Source organism: Erythrolamprus reginae, chromosome 6 (assembly GCF_031021105.1).
Source record: "Erythrolamprus reginae isolate rEryReg1 chromosome 6, rEryReg1.hap1, whole genome shotgun sequence".
Classification (NCBI taxonomy): Eukaryota; Metazoa; Chordata; class Lepidosauria; order Squamata; family Dipsadidae; genus Erythrolamprus; species Erythrolamprus reginae.
Window position 1 is genome coordinate 8,608,386 of NC_091955.1, and position 19,354 is coordinate 8,627,739.

Sequence of the window (19,354 nt, forward strand, 5' to 3'; positions counted from 1 at the left end):
TATAGAATTGAATCTTCCTTGGTGAAGGGTTTTTTTTTTTATTTTCTGTTTGGTGATGGTATTCACTTTTATGTTTTCTGTTTTTTGTAAAAATTTCTAAAAAAAATCAATAAAAATTATATATATTTAAAAAAAAAGGAGGGTGGGGGCAGTTCTAATCGCCGGGGGAGCTGGTTCCAGAGGGTCGGGGCCACCACACAAAAGGCTCTTCCCCTGGGACCCGCCAGACGACATTGTTTAGTCGACGGGACCCGGAGAAGGCCAACTCTGTGGGACCTAACCGGTCGCTGGGATTCGTGTGGTCCCGAACTCCCAGGTTGAAAACCACTGATCTAGATTGTATCCCTCTGTTAATGCAATTTAGGATTGTGTTGGCTTTTGCAGTAAAGTGGGACCGCCCCACGGCTGTCTAAGAAGAATTTATCACCACCGACACCCAACCACATGTCAGTTCTTAGAAAGTCTTAGCCAATCACAACAGAGATGGCTGACCTATCAGCCATCCAAGACCAGGAGTCCTCATCACTTCCATAGTCCTTTTTTTCCCCTCCTCATTATCTTTTCTTGCCCCAAGATCCTGCTTTATCATTGCCCTGAATTTATTTAGCACAGGGTTAGAGAATTCATAATGTCATAGCGATAAAAGTCAGCTGTCTCTGGCTACAATGCCGGTCCAAAAATATTTTGCTCATCTGCCAAGAGTTTCAACTCAGCTTGGCAAGTTTCTAATTTTAAACGCCGGTAGCAGGAAGAGAAACCCCCTCGTTTCTTCTTCTTCTTCTTCAGTTCTGTGCCTGCAAAAGCACTAAGAATGCTTTCGCTTTGGAACAGCGCAATCCGGAGAAATCAGCCGAACCAGGGTTATTTAGCGGCATAGTTCCCTCTAAGCTGAGCAGTGAGCAATCGCACACTTAAAAATCATCATCAACTCAGAGTTTTCCAAACCTGCCCAGAAGCCGAGAGGGAAAGAGTGAGAGGGAAGGAGAGAGAGAGGAAGAGAGAGAAACCGATAGAAAAAAGAGAGGAAGGAAAAGAGAAAGAAAAAGAATGGGAGTAAGGAAGAGAGAAAGAAAATCAAAATCTAGTTTGAAACTAGCTCAACTATTTAAGTGGCATTTTGATATTGATAGAGTTGCCCTATTATGAGCTCACTGTTATAGACACACAGTACAGTGTTTTATTTTGAAATTCTCTGAGGCAAAACAGGGTGGGTTTTTTGTTTGTTTGTTTGTTTGTTTGTTTGTTTATTTATTATTTCTGTGCCGCCCAGTCCCAAAGGGACTGCTGCTCAGAAACTATACTTTTCCGCCCACCCCCCAAAAAAATTAGAGGGAACACTGTTTAGCGGAGCAGCGATCGAATGGTGTTTTTTCTGCTGCTTGCTGCAACAGCCTTTATACGTCCCAGTTTGGGAAAAATCACATGAAAACATATTTTAAATGCAATTTTCCACACTTGTCGCCTACTAGATGTTTGAAAACATCTGGAAATTCTAGGCATTGCCAACCTGGTATGATTGAACTGGAAGCCAATGGCTTGGAAGAGTTTATTTTGAAGTTTGGAGCCTGGCAGAGGAGGAGGAAAAAGAGGATGAGGATGAGAAGAGGCCTGCATTGGCTGTCGATCAGTTTCCGGTCACAATTCAAAGTGTTGGCCATGACCTTTAAAGCCCTACATGGCATGGGACCAGATTACCTCCGGAACCGCCTGCTACCGCACAAATCCCAGCGACCGATAAGGTCCCACAGAGTTGGCCTTCTCCGGATCCCGTCGACTAAACAATGTCGTTTGGCGGGCCCCAGGGGAACGACCTTCTCTGTGGTGGCCCCGGCCCTCTGGAACCAGCTCCCCCCGGAGATTAGAACTGCCCCCACCCTCCCTGTCTTTCGTAAACTACTCAAGACTCATTTATGCCGCCAGGCATGGGGGAGTTAAGATATTCCTTCCCTCTAGGCCATTACAAGTTATGCATGGTATGTTTGTGTGTATGGTTGGTTTTATAATAAGGATTTGTAGTTGTTTTATTACAGTGTTCCCTTGATTTTCGCGGGTTCGAACTTCGCGAAAAGCCTATACCACGGTTTTTCAAAAATATTAATTTTAAAAATACTTTGTGGTTTTCCCCCCTGTACCATGGTTTTTCCTGCCCGATGACGTCATAGGCCATCGCCAAACTTTCGTCCGTCTTTAATATTTTTTTTTTTTTAAAAAAACTTAAATAAATAAACATGGTGAATAATAATCTAAATGGTTGCTAAGGGAATGGGAAATGGTAATTTAGGGGTTTAAAGTGTTAAGGGAAGGCTTGTGACACTGTTCATAGCCAAAAATAGTGTATTTACTTCCGCATCTCTACTTTGCGGAAATTCGACTTTCGCGGGCGGTCTCAGAACGCATCCCCCGCGGAAATCGAGGGAACACTGTAATTGGATTTCTACATACTGTTTTTATCATTGTTATTAGCTGCCCCGAGTCTGCGGAGAGGGGTGGCATACAAATCCAATAAATAATAATAATAGTAATAATAATAATAATAATAATAATAATGAGGATGAGGATGAGGAGGGTATTGTGAGGGTCCCTGATGGTCTCTGAGCTTGGTTATTGTCTCACAGACATTTCATGACCCAAGTAGGTAACATTATCAGTGCTAGTGAAGAATGGAGCTTGCAGAGTGGTAGTGGAGGAGGAGGAAAATCCTATATCGTTCTTTAGTACTTTACAACAGTGCTTCTCAATTTGGGTCATTCTTTGTCAAGTGGACCAGGTGTCCACTTGACTGATTTTTGCAGCCTTATTTGAAAAGAAACCATCCCTAAAACAACATATATGATAGATAAAAAACTGTGCTCTTTCTAACAAAATAAAAATGAAGATGATTGAAGGTGAGAAAACAGAGCTGTTTCCTTACCTTCAATCATCTTTATTAGAATGAACAAGGTTTTTTTAACATCGCTCTCCGTATCCTCACCTTCAATCATCTTCATTTTTTTTCATTAGAAAGAGCACATTTTTTTCTATCATATATGTTATCAGGAAAGACTTATTGAACTCAATCTGTATATTCTGGAGGACAGAAGGGAAAGGGGGGACATGATCAAAACATTTAAATGTGTTAAAGGGTTAAATAAGGTCCAGGAGGGAAGTGTTTTTAATAGGAAAGTGAACACAAGAACAAGGGGACACAATCTGAGGTTAGTTGGGGGAAAGATCAAAAGCAACATGAGAAAATATTATTTTACTGAAAGAGTAGTAGATCCTTGGAACAAACTTCCAGCAGACGTGGTAGATAAATCCACAGTAACTGAATTTAAACATGCCTGGGATAAACATATATCCATCCTAAGATAAAATACAGAAAATAGTATAAGGGCAGACTAGATGGACCACGAGGTCTTTTTCTGCCGTCAGACTTCTATGTTTTTATGTTTCTATGTTGTTTTGGGGATGGTTTCTTTTCAAATAAGGCTTCAATTTCACCTCGTCCACTTGACAAAGAATGACCCTGTTGCCAATTTTCAGTGGGCGAACTTCCAACTCCCAGATTTCCCCAGCCAACTAAGCAACTGACTGGGGAATTCTGGGAGTTGAAGTCCGCCCATCTTAAACCTACTAAAGTTGAGAAATGCTCCTTTACAGCCCTTTCTAAGCGGTTTACAGAGTCAGCCTATTGCCCTCCAAAATTTGGCGTTTTTCCCGGCCTGGGAAGGATGATCCTAGAATCTTTTGTAAGTGCAAGACGAAAGGGCTTAAAATCTCTGTGTTTTTGTCACGCTTAAGTAAGCGAATTGGTCACCATGCTTCTTCCCGTCCACTCTTTGACCAAGAGCCAGGGTGGCGCAGTGGTTAGAGTGCAGCACTGCAGGCTACTTCAGCTAGCTGCTAGCTGTTGTTCAACAGTTCAAATCTCACCACCGGTTCCAGGTTGACTCAGCTTTCCATCCTTCCGAAGTGGGTAAAATGGGGACCCAGATTGTTGGGGGCAACATGCTGATTTTGTAAACAACTTAGAGGGGGCTGTAAAAGGACTATGAAGTGGTATATAAGTCTAAATGCTATGTATGTATGTATGAATGTATGTATGTATGTATGTATGTATGTATGTATCTATCTATCTATCTATCTATCTATCTATCTATCTATCTATCTACCTATCATCTACGTATCTATCTACGTATCTATCTATCTATGTATCTATCTATCTATCTATCTATCTATCTATCTATCTATCTATCTATCTATCTATCTATCTATCTATCTATCATCTATCTATTTATCTATCATCTATCTATCATCTATCTATCTATCAATCTATCATCTATCTATCATCTATGTATCTATCATCTATGTATCTATCTATCTATCTATCTATCTACCTATCATCTACGTATCTATCTACGTATCTATGTATCTATCTATCTATGTATCTATCTATCTATCTATCTATCTATCTATCTATCTATCTATCTATTTATCTATCATCTATCTATCTATCATCTATCTATCTATCTATCAATCTATCATCTATCTATCATCTATGTATCTATCATCTATGTATCTATCTATCTATCTATCTATCTATCTATCTATCTATCTATCTATCTATCTATCTATCTTCTATGTATCTTCTATCTATCTAACATCTATCTATCTATCAATCTATCATCTATCTATCTATCTATCTATCTATCTATCTATCTATCTATCTATCTATCTATCTTCTATGTATCTTCTATCTATCTATCATCTATCTATCTATCAATCTATCATCTATCTATCATCTATGTATCTATCATCTATGTATCTATCTATCTATCTATCTATCTACCTATCATCTACGTATCTATCTACGTATCTATGTATCTATCTATCTATGTATCTATCTATCTATCTATCTATCTATCTATCTATCTATTTATCTATCATCTATCTATCTATCATCTATCTATCTATCTATCAATCTATCATCTATCTATCATCTATGTATCTATCATCTATGTATCTATCTATCTATCTATCTATCTATCTATCTATCTATCTATCTATCTATCTATCTATCTATCTATCTTCTATGTATCTTCTATCTATCTAACATCTATCTATCTATCTTCTATCTATCTATCTATCTATCTATCTATCTATCTATCTATCTATCTATCTATCTATCTATCTATCTATCTCTCTATATCTCTATATCTCTATATCTCTTAGATTTGTATGCCGCCCCTCTCCATAGATTCAGGGCGGCTCACAGCATACAATGAAACAATTCATAACAAATCTAATAAATTAAAAAAACTTTTAAAAACCCCATTATTAAAAGAGACATACACGCAAACATACCATACATAAATTGTATAGGCCGGGGGGGGGTGTGTATGCCTCAATCCCCCCATGCCTGACAACAGAGGTGGGTTTTAAGGAGTTTACGAAAGGCAAGGAGGGTGGGGGCAGTTCTGATCTCCGGAGGGAGCTGGTTCCAGAGAGTCGGGGCCGCCACAGAGAAGGCTCTTCCCCTGGGACCCGCCAGCCGACATTGTTTAGTCGACGGGACCCGGAGAAGGCCAACTCTGTGGGACCTAATCGGTCGCTGGGATTCGTGCGGCAGAAGGCGGTCTCGGAGATACTGCTATCCAGTGTAAATGAACTACGGATAATTACCGGTAGTTATGGGGGTTCTATTACAAAATTACAAATGGCCAACAGCAAGTTGTCACATGACAATTTTAAATATACACTGCTCAAAAAAATAAAGGGAACACAATATAACTCCAAGTAAATCAAACTTCTGTGAAATCAAACTGTCCACTTAGGAAGCAACAATGATTGACAATCAATTTCACATGCTGCTATGCACAATCAGCTTTGTACAGAACAAAGTATTCAATGAGAATATTTCATTCATTCAGATCTAGGATGGGTTATTTGAGTGTTCCCTTTATTTTTTTGAGCAGTATATAGATAGATAGATAGATAGATAGATAGATAGATAGATAGATAGATAGATAGATAGATAGATAGAGATAGAGATAGAGATAGAGATAGATAGATAGATAGATATAGATATACACATACACACACACACACACACACACACACACATATATATTCATTATCAGCAAAAATATGTCACACACACAAGATGAGGAATATCATATTTTTAGATAATCCGCCATCTGTTTAGGAATAAATTAGAATAAAAGTGAATTAATTAAGCAGATAGAGTCTATTTCAAGGAGGAAGAATTGGGAGAAAACTCTTGTTTGGGAAAGTTGGTGATCTTGTCCCTCAACCCCCTCCAGCCCAGCCCAGATCCAGCATTGTGATTTTTCCTAGCCCCCAAAACCAACTGAGCTTCTTTTAAGGCCTCTGTGTATTAGATGAAAAGTCATAGTTGATTAGGGCAACCAGATCTGGGCTGCCAAAATCCCCCAAAGGAACTGAGGGTTGAAGTTTTCCGGATCTCTGGTGCCATCTGAGACCACATTTGGAATACTGTGTTCAGTTCTGGAGACCTCACCTACAAAAAGATATTGACAAAATTGAACGGGTCCAAAGATGGGCTACAAGAATGGTGGAAGGTCTTAAGCATAAAATGTATCAGGAAAGACTTAATGAACTCAATCTGTATAGTCTGGAGTACAAGAAAAACGGGGGACATGATCAAAACATTGAAATATGTTAAAGGGTTAAATAAGGTCCAGGAGGGAAGTGTTTTTAATAGGAAAGTGAACACAAGAACAAGGGGACACAATCTGAAGTTAGTTGGGGGAAAGATCAAAGGCAACATGAGAAAATATTATTTTACTGAAAGAGTAGTAGATCCTTGGAACAAACTTCCAGCAGACGTGGTTGGTAAATCCACAGTAACTGAATTTAAACATGCCTGGGATAAACATATATCCATTGTAAGATAAAATACAGGAAATAGTATAAGGGCAGACTAGATGGACCATGAGGTCTTTTTCGGCCATCAGTCTTCTATGTTTCTATGTTTCTATCTAGTGACCAGCTGGATCTTGGCACCTCGATCTGGCCACTTGATCTTTCCGGCGGAATACAGAATAACAGAGTTGGAAGTGACTTTGGAGGTCTTCTAGGCTCATGCATGGTATCATTTCAGACAAATCAACCACAGCCCTGATGTGGCCTTCAATAAAATTGATTGATTGATTGATTGATTGGATTTGTATGCCGCCCCTCTCCGTAGACTCGGGGCGGCTAACAACAGTAATAAAAACAGCATTTAACGATCCAATACTAAAACAACTAAAAAACCCTTATTGTAAAACCAAACGTACATACAAACATACCATGCATAAATTGTAAAGGCCTAGGGGGAAAGAATATCTCAGTTCCCCCATGCCTGACAGCAGAGGTAGGTTTTAAGGAGCTTACGAAAGGCGAGGAGGGTGGGGGCAATTCTAATCTCCGTGGGGAGTTGGTTCCAGTTTGACACACTGGTGCCCTATAGCATTCCAGAGAAATGGCTGTCCAGTTTCCTCTTAAAAACCCTCCAGTGTTGGAGCACCCACAACTTCTGGAGGCAAGTCATTCCACTGATTTAATTGTTCTCACTGTCAGGAAATTGTTAGCAGGCACACCACCATAAGGGACAAAAGTGGTATCACCCTCCTCTCACTAGCCCAAGTGCCAGTTTGTTAGAATATTCATGAACTGGGTGACCCCCTGTTAACAAGGTCAGCCAATTGAATAGGCATAGAAACTGTCAGCCAAGGGGAGCTTGAGCCCTTCTGAGTCTGTGCAGGGAATCGAAATTGAAACTTAAGCTTGAGGCTGGGCGTGGCTTCCGTTCACTCTGCAATCTCAGCTCACTCTGCTTGTCTGCTCTGCTGAAATGAAACTAACTCTCCCGCTTGGGTTTCCTTGTAGCTGCATTGAAGAAGAACTCTGCTAATGGTACTGTAAATTCATCCGTTATTATGTTTATAAAGTAGTTCGACTACTGTAATGCTCTCTACATGGGGCGACCTTTAAAAAGTGTTTGGAAACTTCAGATCGTGCAGAATGCAGCTGTGAGAACAATCATGGGCTTCCCTAAATATGCCCATGTTACTCCAACACTCCGCAGTCTGCATTGGTTGCCAATCAATTTCCGGTCACAATTCAAAGTGTTGGTTATGACCTTTAAAGCCCTTCATGGCATTGGACCAGAATATCTCCGAGACCGCCTCCTGCTGCACGAATCCCAGCGACCGATTAGGTCCCACAGAGTGGGCCTTCTCCAGGTCCCGTCAACTAAACAATGTCGGTTGGTGGGCCCCAGGGGAAGAGCCTTCTCTGTGGCGGCCCCGTCTCTCTGGAACCAGCTCCCCCCAGAGATTAGAACTGCCCCTACCCTCCTTGCCTTTTGTAAACTCCTTAAAACCCACCTTTGTCGTCAAGCATGGGGGAACTGAAATATCTCCCCTGGGCCTATACAATTTATGTATACAGCGATCCCTCGATTTTCGCGATCTCGAGCTTCGCGAAACGCTATATCGCGATTTTTCAAAAAATAATAAATTAAAAATACGTGCGGAGGGAGGGAGGGAAGGAGGGAAGGAAGGAGGGACGGAAGGAGGGAGGGAAGGAGGGAGGGAGGGAAGGAGAGAAGGGAAGGAAGGAGGGAAGGAAGGAGGGAGGGAAGGAGGGAGGGAAGGAGGGAGGGAAGGAAGGAAGGAGGCGGGCATTCTAAAAGCCGAGAAGCCGTTGCCACAAGCGCTGCTGAAGGAGGACTCGTGCCCCAAGAAAGCCGGTGAGAGGGGCGAATCGGGCGGGCGGGGGGTAGCGGCGAGGAGCCCGGAGGCGCTGGGGGGGGGTGGCCGGCATGAAAAACAACCATTGCCAGCCTCCGAACTTTCGTCGCTCCACCATCTGCGCATGCACGGCCATGGAAAAAGGGCGTGCATGCGCAGATGGTGTTTTTACTTCTGCACCGCTACATCGCGAAAAATCGATCATCGCGAGAGGTCTTGGAACGGAACCCTCGCGATAATCGAAGGATCACTGTAGTATGTTTGTATGTATGTCTGATTAATAATGGGGTTTTTTAAATATCTTAAATTGTAAATTATTAGATTTGTTATGAACTGTTTTTATTGTGTTGTGAGCCGCCCCGAGTCTACGGAAAGGGGCGGCATACAAATCTAATAAACAAACATAGTTTATTAATACAGCTGAATCAGTCATTTGTGTGTGCGTTTGGAAATTGGTTTTTCCGCAACAAAACTTTAATACAACCCCTACCAGTCAGTGTGGCAAAGGGCAGAGACTCAAGCCTTTTTCCCTATCTCATCTCTTCTCCTTTTTCTCTCTCTGCCAACGTCCCAATTAACTTCTAAGAAATCCAAATCTTGGCTTTCTTCCAAGCTCCAATTTATTAACAGAGCCATGTTGGATAGGAACTGCAGTCAACCTGATACTAACTTTTCCTACAGTTCCCCATCCAGGTTAAGGTTCATCCCTCGTCCCCACACCCACAAGGTCATCATATGGACCACTCCGGTTCTCTCATTGTCCACAATCCTCCCCTGTACTTCAGAATGGTGCTGAACAAAGGATAGAAACATAGAAATATAGAAGACTGACGGCAGAAAAAGACCTCATGGTGCATCTACTCTGCCCTTATACTATTTCCTGTATTTTATCTTACAATGGATATATGTTTATCCCAGGCATGTTTAAATTCAGTTACTGTGGATTTACCAACCACGTCTGCTGGAAGTTTGTTCCAAGGATCTACTACTCTTTCAGTGAAATAATATTTTCTCACGTTGCTTTTGATCTTTCCCCCAACTAACTTCAGATTGTGTCCCCTTGTTCTTGTGTTCACTTTCCTATTAAAAACACTTCCCTCCTGGACCTTATTTAACCCTTTAACATATTTAAATGTTTCGATCATGTCCCCCCTTTCCCTTCTGTCCTCCAGACTATACGGATGACCTTGAATCTCTGGAAAGAGTTTGTTGTGGCTAATATTTTCCCTTCTCAGGCAACCACCCCTCCCCAACTTCCACTGTACTATTTTACTTGTGGCAGGCCAAGGTCTCCAACTCAAAAGCGATGGCTTCGGCCTGACAGTCTCTTTCCTTTTTTCTTGTTTAGCTGTGTGGCTGTGGGCTCCTGGGTGTGGGAATATGGCTCTCGGTCTCCCAAGGGAACTTCGCCACGTTTTCGCCCACCTTCCCGTCGCTGTCGGCGGCAAACCTGGTCATCGCCATCGGGACCATCGTCATGGTGACGGCTTTCCTAGGCTGTTTGGGTGCCATCAAAGAAAACAAGTGCCTACTTTTAAGCGTAAGTTGGGATTCTGTACAGGGTTTTCTGTTTTCGTGTCAAGGACTTGAGAAATTGCCTACCCCCCCCACACCAATAGTCCTCGACTTGCGAAGGTTCCTTTAGTGACTGTTCGAAGATACAACAGCACTGAACAAAATGGATTTAAGATCGTTTTTCATCCTTACAACGACCATTGCAGCATCTCCGTGATCAAAATTTGGATGCTTGGCAATAGTATAAGGGCCGACTAGATGGACCATGAGGTCTTTTTCTGCCGTCAACGTTCATATTTATGACGGTTGCAGTGCGCCGTGGTCACCTGATCCCCTTTTGCGATCTTCGGCTCAGAAAAATCAAATGGGGGAAACCAGATTCATTTAACAGCTGGTAAAATGTTGGGGGTTAGGGGATGACACTACGGAGTCAGGCAATGAGTTCCACGCTTCGACAACTTGATTGCTAAAGTTGTTTTCTCTTTTACAGTCAAGTTTGGAGCGGTTAATATTCAGTTTGAATCTGTTGTGTGCCCTTGTGTTGTTGTGGTTGAAGCTGAAGTAGACTTTAACAGGAGGTGGCAACATATGATCTTGTGCTGCCTGAATGTCAGCTCCCAAATGGCCGGTATGGAAGAACTGACATGGAGATTCTTAGTCACCCAAGTCCTGCTGGTTCCAAAAGTGCTTTTTTCAAAATAAAAGTGAAAGAGAAACCCAGACGGCACACGATGAAGAGGGGAAGGGGAAAATGGAAAAGTTATATCCGACAAGTACACATGAATAATGGAATATAGGAACGTGTGAAAAATGTAAAGAAGAAAATAGAGCAGAGATTTTAAATAAGCAATGAATCGAGACTGCTAGAATGCCATCCCGAGATGTATTAGAATAAAAGAACATGGCAATAAAATAGGAGACGAGAGAGGGCAGAAAGGAGGAAGGAGGGAAGAGAAGAAGGCGAGGGCGGAGGGGGAGATGTAGGTTGAGAAAGAGAGAGAAGAAGGGAAGGGAAGAAAGAGAGAGGAAGGACTGTAGGAGATAGGAAGGGAGGAAAAAGCGATCTTGAACTAATAAAGCAACAAGATGAATATAGACTTTTCTGGAAAAGAATGAAATGAGAAATGAGATGATAAATATGTGACGATGTTTGTATGGGAATAAAAATTTAAAATCTTTTCAAAAAAGCACTAGAGGAGAGAAGAGGAAGAAGGGTGAGGAGGAAAAAAGAAAGGGAGAGGAAGAGGAGGAGTAAGGAGAGAGAAAGAGGAGAGGAGTAGGGGAGAGGAAAGGAAAGTAGAGAAGGGAGGAAGGGAGAGGAAAGGAAGAAAGGTAGAAGAGGGATAGGAGGAGAGGGAGAGCGGTTATGGGAAATTTAAAAAAGGGGTCAAGGGATTGCAGAAAACCAGCCTTGATTGAATAAAAACAATAATTGCCTTGATGAATAAAAATATATACAGTGGCACCTCTACTTGCGAACTTAATTCGTTCCATGACCAGGTTCTTAAGTAGAAAAGTTTGTAAGAAGAAGCAATTTTTCCCATAGGAATAAATGTAAAAGCAAATAATGCATGCAATTGGGGAAACCACAGGGAGGGGGGAGGCCCTGTTTCTTCCCAGGAGATTCCTCCAGAGGCCCCAAGGAGGCTTCTCCCCGCCTTTTCTGGCCCTGTTTCCTCCCAGGAGATTTCTAGAGAGGCCCCACGGAGGCTTCTCCCCGCCTTTTCCGGCCCTGTTTCCTCCCATGAGATTCCTCAAGAGGCCCCACGGAGGCTTCTCCCTGCCTTTTCCGGTAACAGTTTCGGAGGTTCAGGTTTGTAAGTGGAAAATGGTTCTTGAGAAGAGGCAAAAAAGTCTTCAACACCCGGTTCTTATCTAGAAAAGTTCGTAAGTAGAGGCGTTCTTAGGTAGAGGTACCACTGTATATCAGATTATTGTATTAAGAATTAGAAAATGAAATGGCATATTTGTGAATATGTGTGCAAAAAAAAAAAACTTTTGCCAAAAAAATAGTGCTTTTTCAAGAGGCAATTTGACTTCCTGGTTTTTCTTGGAAAACGTTTCACTTTGTAGACAGCAAAGTCCATATTTTGGACAGAAGAGAACGCTGGTTTGGAGGAGGGGTCAAAGAGGCCACCTGTGTCAAAATTGAGCAACCCTTCCTCAAAAAGGGATAGGACCTCATCTATCTCCAGTCTACAACACAGTCCTTTCAGTAGTTCCAAGAAGGCTCCACGGCCATTTGTTGTAATCATAGGTTTTTAAGCACTGAAATTTGGAAATAAAATATTGCTGGAGAGTGATGTTTTAAGCCTAAATTATATGCTGAATAAAATCTTAATTCTTCCTCTGTGGAAAGGCAGCCCAGGCTGAATAAGCATCCTGCAGAATCATGACCATGTATGGAAAGCATTTCAAGAAAACCTATAGAACTTCCATATAAGGAAATATATGCCTTACACATTCCTTTGCTAATCACCAGTAAATACACATTCCTGGGAAAAGGCGAGGAATGTAGCTTCTGAGAAGCTTGCCTTATAAGGTACAAAAGTAAATAGCTGCTGGAGAATGGTTTAATGTATGTGGCGTTCGCAATTGGTTATTCTGTACCACATGTCAGGACTGTGAAAACACAATAAACAGGAGAGACCTGGGTCCATTCAAGGTCGTCCTCCCATGGAGAAAACTTTCTCTCTGTCATTTCATTCTGATGTGACAATCATGGCATGCAGTGCCTTCCCTAGAGGGCGACCCACTGAAGGAAGGCTGCATGCCTTCAGCCATTTGCATTCCTTGGATGATCCTGAGGACACCGATAAACCTCCAGGTGGCCTCAAGGACCCTCTAAAACAGTGGTCCCCAATGTTTTTTCCACCAGGGACCAGTTTCAGCAAGACAATTTTTCTATGGCCCAGTGGGGGCGGAAAGGGGTGTGGTTGGGGGCGGGATTAAGCATGGGGGTGCTGGTCCTCCCCGCCCCTCTTTCCCGCCATCGTCCTGTGGCCGGCAGAACCTGCCTCCCAAGCCCTCTTGCCCAGCGGGAGCTAAGCGCTGGAGAGAGGGGGTCAGGCTGGCCCTCCTGCCTCCCCCCAGCCAAAAACGCAAAAGTGCCCCGCGGCAGAAGCCAAAAGAGGCTTGAGCCTCTCGGTCCTTCCCGCCCCTCTGTCCCATCCATCGTCCTGTGGCCGGCAGAACCTGCCTCCCGAGGCCTCTTGCCCGGCGGGAGGCGAAGCGCTGGAGGGAGGGGGTGGCGGCATGAGGGCCGGCAGCTGCTGACTCCACGGACCGGTGCAACATGCCCCGCGGCCCGGTACTGGTCCGCGGCCCGGTGGTTGGGGACCCCTGCTCTAAAAGGAAGCAGATGACCAGCTGTCTGCAAGGAGTATCAATCCTTCCATTCCCCCACCATCCAGTCAGAGCTGAAGAAGCTTCTTGGAGGAGAAGCAAAACATCTTCAAATTCTCTCTTGAAAAAAAAAGCACTTTGGGGGTCAACCGATCAAGAGTTTTTTGCCATCACCCAGGCTTTTGGTCCTAGGTGGAATCAGAGCTGGTTGGTCAGTTGAAGCTGGACGAAGCTTCTACCACTCATAACCTCCAACTATGATTTAAGCAAGAAGACACCCACATAGCTGCCGTGGGGGAATTGTGACCCCATTCAGGAACCACTGGACCGATCTCCCAGGCCACGTGACGATGGTCCACAGCTGTCTGGGGTTGGGGGGGGATTTAATCAGAGCTTATTTTTCCTTGTTGTTTTGATTATCCCTAAGTAGGTTAATGTAACTGTACAGCTCATGTTTTCCGATCTGGCGATATCATTTATATGAAGTGTTTTTTCCTAAACCTTTCCCATGCTCGGATTCTGACGCTCCGCTCCGTTCCTTTCTTTCAGTTTTTTGTCGTTTTGCTGATCATTCTCCTGGCTGAACTGATCTTGCTGATTTTGTTCTTTGTTTATATGGACAAGGTGAGTATTGATACAGCGTAAGGCTTGGTAGCTCATCCTTGAAAGCAAAGCTTCTTTTCTTTAGTGTAAATTCCTTGGGACAAGGCAGGAAGAGGGAGATTGTGATCCCCTTATATAGAGCGCTGGTGAGACCACATTTGGAGTACTGTGTTCAGTTCTGGAGACCTCACCTACAAATAGATATTGACAAAATTGAACGGGTCCAAAGACGGGCTACAAGAATGGTGGAAGGTCTTAAGCATAAAACGTATCAGGAAAGACTTCATGAACTCCATCTGTATAGTTGGGAGGACAGAAGGAAAAGGGTGGGCATGATTGAAACATTTAAATATGTTAAAGGGTTAAATAAGGTTCAGGAGGGAAGTGTTTTTAATAGGAAAGTGAACACAAGAACAAGGGGACACCATCTGAAGTTAGTTGGGGGAAAGATCAAAAGCAACGTGAGAAAATATTATTTGACTGAAAGAGTAGTAGATCCTTGGAGCAAACTTCCAGCAGACATGGTTGATAAATCCACAGGAACTGAATTTAAACATGCCTGGGATAAACATATATCCATCCTAAGATAAAATACAGAAAATAGCATAAGGGCAGACTAGATGGATCATGAGGTCTTTTTCTGCCGTTAGTCTTCTATGTTTAAATATGTTAAATATGTTAAGGTCCAGGAGGGAAGTGTTCTTAATAGGAAAGTGAACACAAGAACAAGGGGACACAATCTGAAGTTAGTTGGGGGAAAGATCAAAAGCAACATGAGAAAATATTATTTGACTGAAAGAGTAGTAGATGCTTGGAACAAACTTCCAGCAGACGTGGTTGGTAAATCCAAAGTCACTGAATTTAAACATGCCTGGGATAAACATAGATCCATTGTAAGATAAAATACAGGAAATAGTATAAGGGCAGACCAGATGGACCATGAGGTCTTTTTCTGCCATCAGTCTTCTATGTTTCTACAAAAGAAAAAATACCCAAACAAACATTCATGCATATTCCCTCAAAAGATAATGAGCATCGAGGCAAGAATGTGACCGAAGCATTATTTTACAGAAAGGGTACATTCAGTTGAATCAAGAAAGACACGAGATCTAGGTCAACCGAGAAAGAAATTAAACAGTTTATTTATGGCGCTATGCATGACCCATCAAAGAAGCAGCTGTTGGTCATTGCCAGACTATAATTCTTGGGATACAATTATGTCACCGATAGAAGGAAAAGTCTGCAGAAACATTAATTTGCACACCGGTTCCTAACTGAGAACCCAACTAGGCGTATTTACCACTTAATCAACTCACTCCCCCCCAAAAAGAAAAGAAAAATCAGTTTTTATGGCATTAAAAAGTGGAGAGAGGTGGAGGAATAGCTTGAAAATACATATTTTTGTGGGATTATGCCTTTCTACCATTGTCATCAACAATAGTAATATACTGTTGATATCAGTCATTATTAATGTTAATATTTATTTATTGATTGATTGGATTTGTATGCCGTCCCTCTCCGTAGACTCAGGGCGGCTAACAACAGTGATAAAAACAGCATGTAACAATCCAATCCAATACTAAAATAACTAAAAATCCCCTTATTATAAAAACCAAACATATATACAGACATACCATGGGTAAATTGTAAAGGCCTAGGGGGAAAGAATATCTCAGTTCCCCCATGCCTGACAGCAGAGGTGGGTTTTAAGAAGTTTACGAAAGGCGAGGAGGGTGGGGGCAATTCTAATCTCTGGGGGGGGGTTGGTTCCAGAGGGCTGGGGCCACCACAGAGAAGGCTCTTCCCCTGGGTCCCGCCAAATGACATTGTTTAGTTGACGGGACCCGGAGAAGGTAAAATATGAGTACTATGAGGGTCGCCCAGAACAAGGGTAGGCAAAGTTGGCTCTTCTATGACATATGGACTTCAACTCCCAGAATTCCTGACCTAGCATGATGGGCTCAGGAATTCTGGGAGTTGAAATCCACAAGTCATAGAAGAGCCAATTTTTCCAGCACTGGCCCAGAAAGTAATGCATCACATTTTTTTTTCTTCAACAATTATTTATTGAACACAATGAAACTTACACACAAGAAAGAACAATGTTTGTTCTACACTCCCTATTTTTCCGCGCAATCCCCATCCCGTTCTATGGCCTTCCTCCAGCGAGACACAAGAGCCTTTATGTCCTGTTGGTACCACTCCTTGTTCTGGTCACAAAGCCATTTCTGCACTGTAATGGCCTCCCCCTCTGTGCCCAGCGACTAACCGTACTTCTGTCGACTACAGATTCTCCATAAACTGTACACAAACGTTTGTGAATGTTCTCAACAGTTTCTTTCTCCGCAGTGAGAAATTCAATGACGACACGCTGCTTGTAACGTGCATCACTTACAGATGTTATTTCGAAACACGGCTGCAGCTCCGCTCTCTGTCTGAAGAAACACAAAATTTACGCACGCACTCCTGACAATTCAAATAATGTCTATCTAAAGTTGCGCATTTGTACCGTTACTGTCGGCTGAGAAAAAAATGTGGTGCATTACTTTCTGGGCAACCCTCGTATTAGTGCTCTGTCCAATCAGGTTTGAGGTGGGGGCATTATTATTATTATTATTATTATTATTATTATTATTATTATTATTGGATTTGTATGCCGCCCCTCTCCGCAGACTTGGGGCGGCTAACAACAGTAACAAAACAGTATAATCCAATACTAAAAACAGTTAAAACCCATTATATAAAAACCAATCATACATACAGACATACAATGCATAAAATTGTAAAGGCCTAGGGGGAAAGTGTATCTCAATTCCCCCATGCTTGGCGGCAGAGGTGGGTTTTTAAGCAGCTTACGAAAGGCAAGGAGGGTGGGGGCAATTCTAATCTCTGGGGGGAGTTTGTTCCAGAGGGCCAGGGCCGCCACAGAGAAGGCTCTTCCCCTGGGTCTCGCCAAACGACGTTGTTTGGTTGACGGGAGAAGACCCACTCTGTGGGACCTAACTGGTCGCTGGGATTCGTGCAGCAGAAGGCGGTCCCTGAGATATTCTGGCCCGGTGCCATGAAGGGCTTTATAGGTCATAACCAACACTTTGAATTGTGACCGGAAACTGATCGGCAACCAATGCAGACTGCGGAGTGTTGGTGTAACATGGGCATATTTGGGAAAGCCCATGATTGCTCTCGCAGCTGCATTCTGCACGATCTGGACTTTCCGAACACTTTTCAAAGGTAGCCCCATGTAGAGAGCATTACAGTAGTCGAGCCTCGAGGTGATGAGGGCATGACATTGGGTTGACAGGAATTGCATTTATTGGCAACCTCGGGTGGAGCTCACCCAGATACGTGTCCTTCCTGGCTGTCCTTGATCCCCCACCCTCACCGAGGGATCTTTCTGGATCAACTAAGGGAACCGGGTGAGGGGGTGCAGTGCTGCAGTGTCTCTTCTGCCCCAAATTCTCTTCCAGTCCAAAAAAAAGGGAGAGGTCGAATGAAAAACCCACTGATTTGTGGGGTCCTTGAAGGCTCAGTGCTTTCTCTCCCCCCCTACGTGAGGCCTCTGGGGAGCTCGTCCATCAGCATGGGATCGGGTATCATCAGGAGGTTGCTGGTACTCAGACACATCAATCAATCTCTTGAGTGATGCAGCCCAAGGACTTCCCTCGGTTCTTGGAAGGGGGGAAGGGGGAAGATCTGGGAAAGGAGGGGCTGCATAGGGCCACTGAATTCGCGGACCTTTCCTTAAGTTCTGAGTGAGTTCTGCTTCCGCAGACCCAAACGGTGCACAATTTGGTATTTGTGTCTTAGCTTCTTTCAAAGAGCAGGCGGCAGGTGTAACCAAGAAAAGCACAGATCTACCTTGTGTTGAAATGTACTCTTTCCTTAGCCAGTGGTTCTCAACCTCCGAGTCTGCGGAGAGGGGCGGCATACAAATCTAAATGAATGAATGAATGAATGAATGAATGAATGAATGAATGAATGAATAAATAAATAAAGCCGCGACCCCTTATTGCAGTTAATAATAATAATAATAATAATAATAATAATAATAATAATAATAATAATTTATTAGATTTGTATGCCGCCCCTCTCTGAAGACTCGGGGCGGCTCGCAACAACGATAAAAACAATATTATAATGGCACAAATCTAATACAGTATTAAAAAACTAAAAACCCTATCATAATTAAAAACCAAACAGCACATACATACCAAACATAGAAACATAGAAGTCTGACTGCAGAAAAAGACCTCATGGTCCCTTATACTATTTTCTGCCCTTATACTATTTTCTGTATTTTATCTTAGGATGGATCTATGTTTATCCCAGGCATGTTTAAATTCAGTTACTGTGGATTTATCTACCACGTCTGCTGGACGTTTGTTCCAAGGATCTACTACTCTTTCAGTAAAATAATATTTTCTCATGTTGCTTTTGATCTTTTCCCCAACTAACTTCAGATTGTGTCCCCTTGTTCTTGTGTTCACTTTCCTATTAAAAACACTTCCCTCCTGGACCTTATTTAACCCTTTAATATATTTAAATGTTTCGATCATGTCCCCCCTTTTCCTTCTGTCCTCCAGACTATACAGATTGAGTTCATGAAGTCTTTCCTGATTAGGTTTTATGCTTAAGACCTTCCACCACATTCCACATAAATTATAATAAGCCTGGGGGAAAGATGTCTCAAATCCCCCCATGCCTGGCGGTATAGGTGGGTCTTAATTAGTTTACGGAAGACAAGGAGGGTGGGGGCAGTTCTAATCTCCGATGGGAGTTGATTGCAGAGGGCCGGGGCCGCCACAGAGAAGGCTCTTCCCCTGGGGCCCGCCAGATGACATTGTTTAGTCGACGGGACCCAGAGAAGGCCAACTCTGTGGGACCTTATCGGCCGCTGGGATTCGTGCGGTAGCAGGCGGTTCCGGAGGTACTCTGGTCCAATGCCATGTAGGGCTTTAAAGGTCATGACCAACACTTTGAATTGTGACCGGAAACTGATCGGCAGCCAATGCAGGCCACGGAGTGTTGTAGATACGTGGGCGAATCTAAGAAGCCCCACAATGGCTCTCGCGGCCGCGTTCTGCACGATCTGAAGTTTCCGAACACTTTTCAGAGGTAGCCCCGTGTAGAGA

General features: G+C 43.0%; 1 protein-coding gene across 2 annotated transcripts in view; it reads left to right on the top strand.

The window, feature by feature from the left end:
• The window catches only part of TSPAN9 (tetraspanin 9), a 151,664-nt gene that overhangs the window by 119,493 nt on the left and 12,817 nt on the right, over window positions 1–19,354 (top strand). For both annotated transcript variants that reach the window (XM_070755222.1, XM_070755221.1), the window contains 2 exons: window positions 10,108–10,299; window positions 14,169–14,243. In XM_070755222.1, coding sequence (XP_070611323.1) covers window positions 10,108–10,299; window positions 14,169–14,243 — 267 coding nt within the window. The remainder of the gene's footprint in view (window positions 1–10,107; window positions 10,300–14,168; window positions 14,244–19,354) is intronic.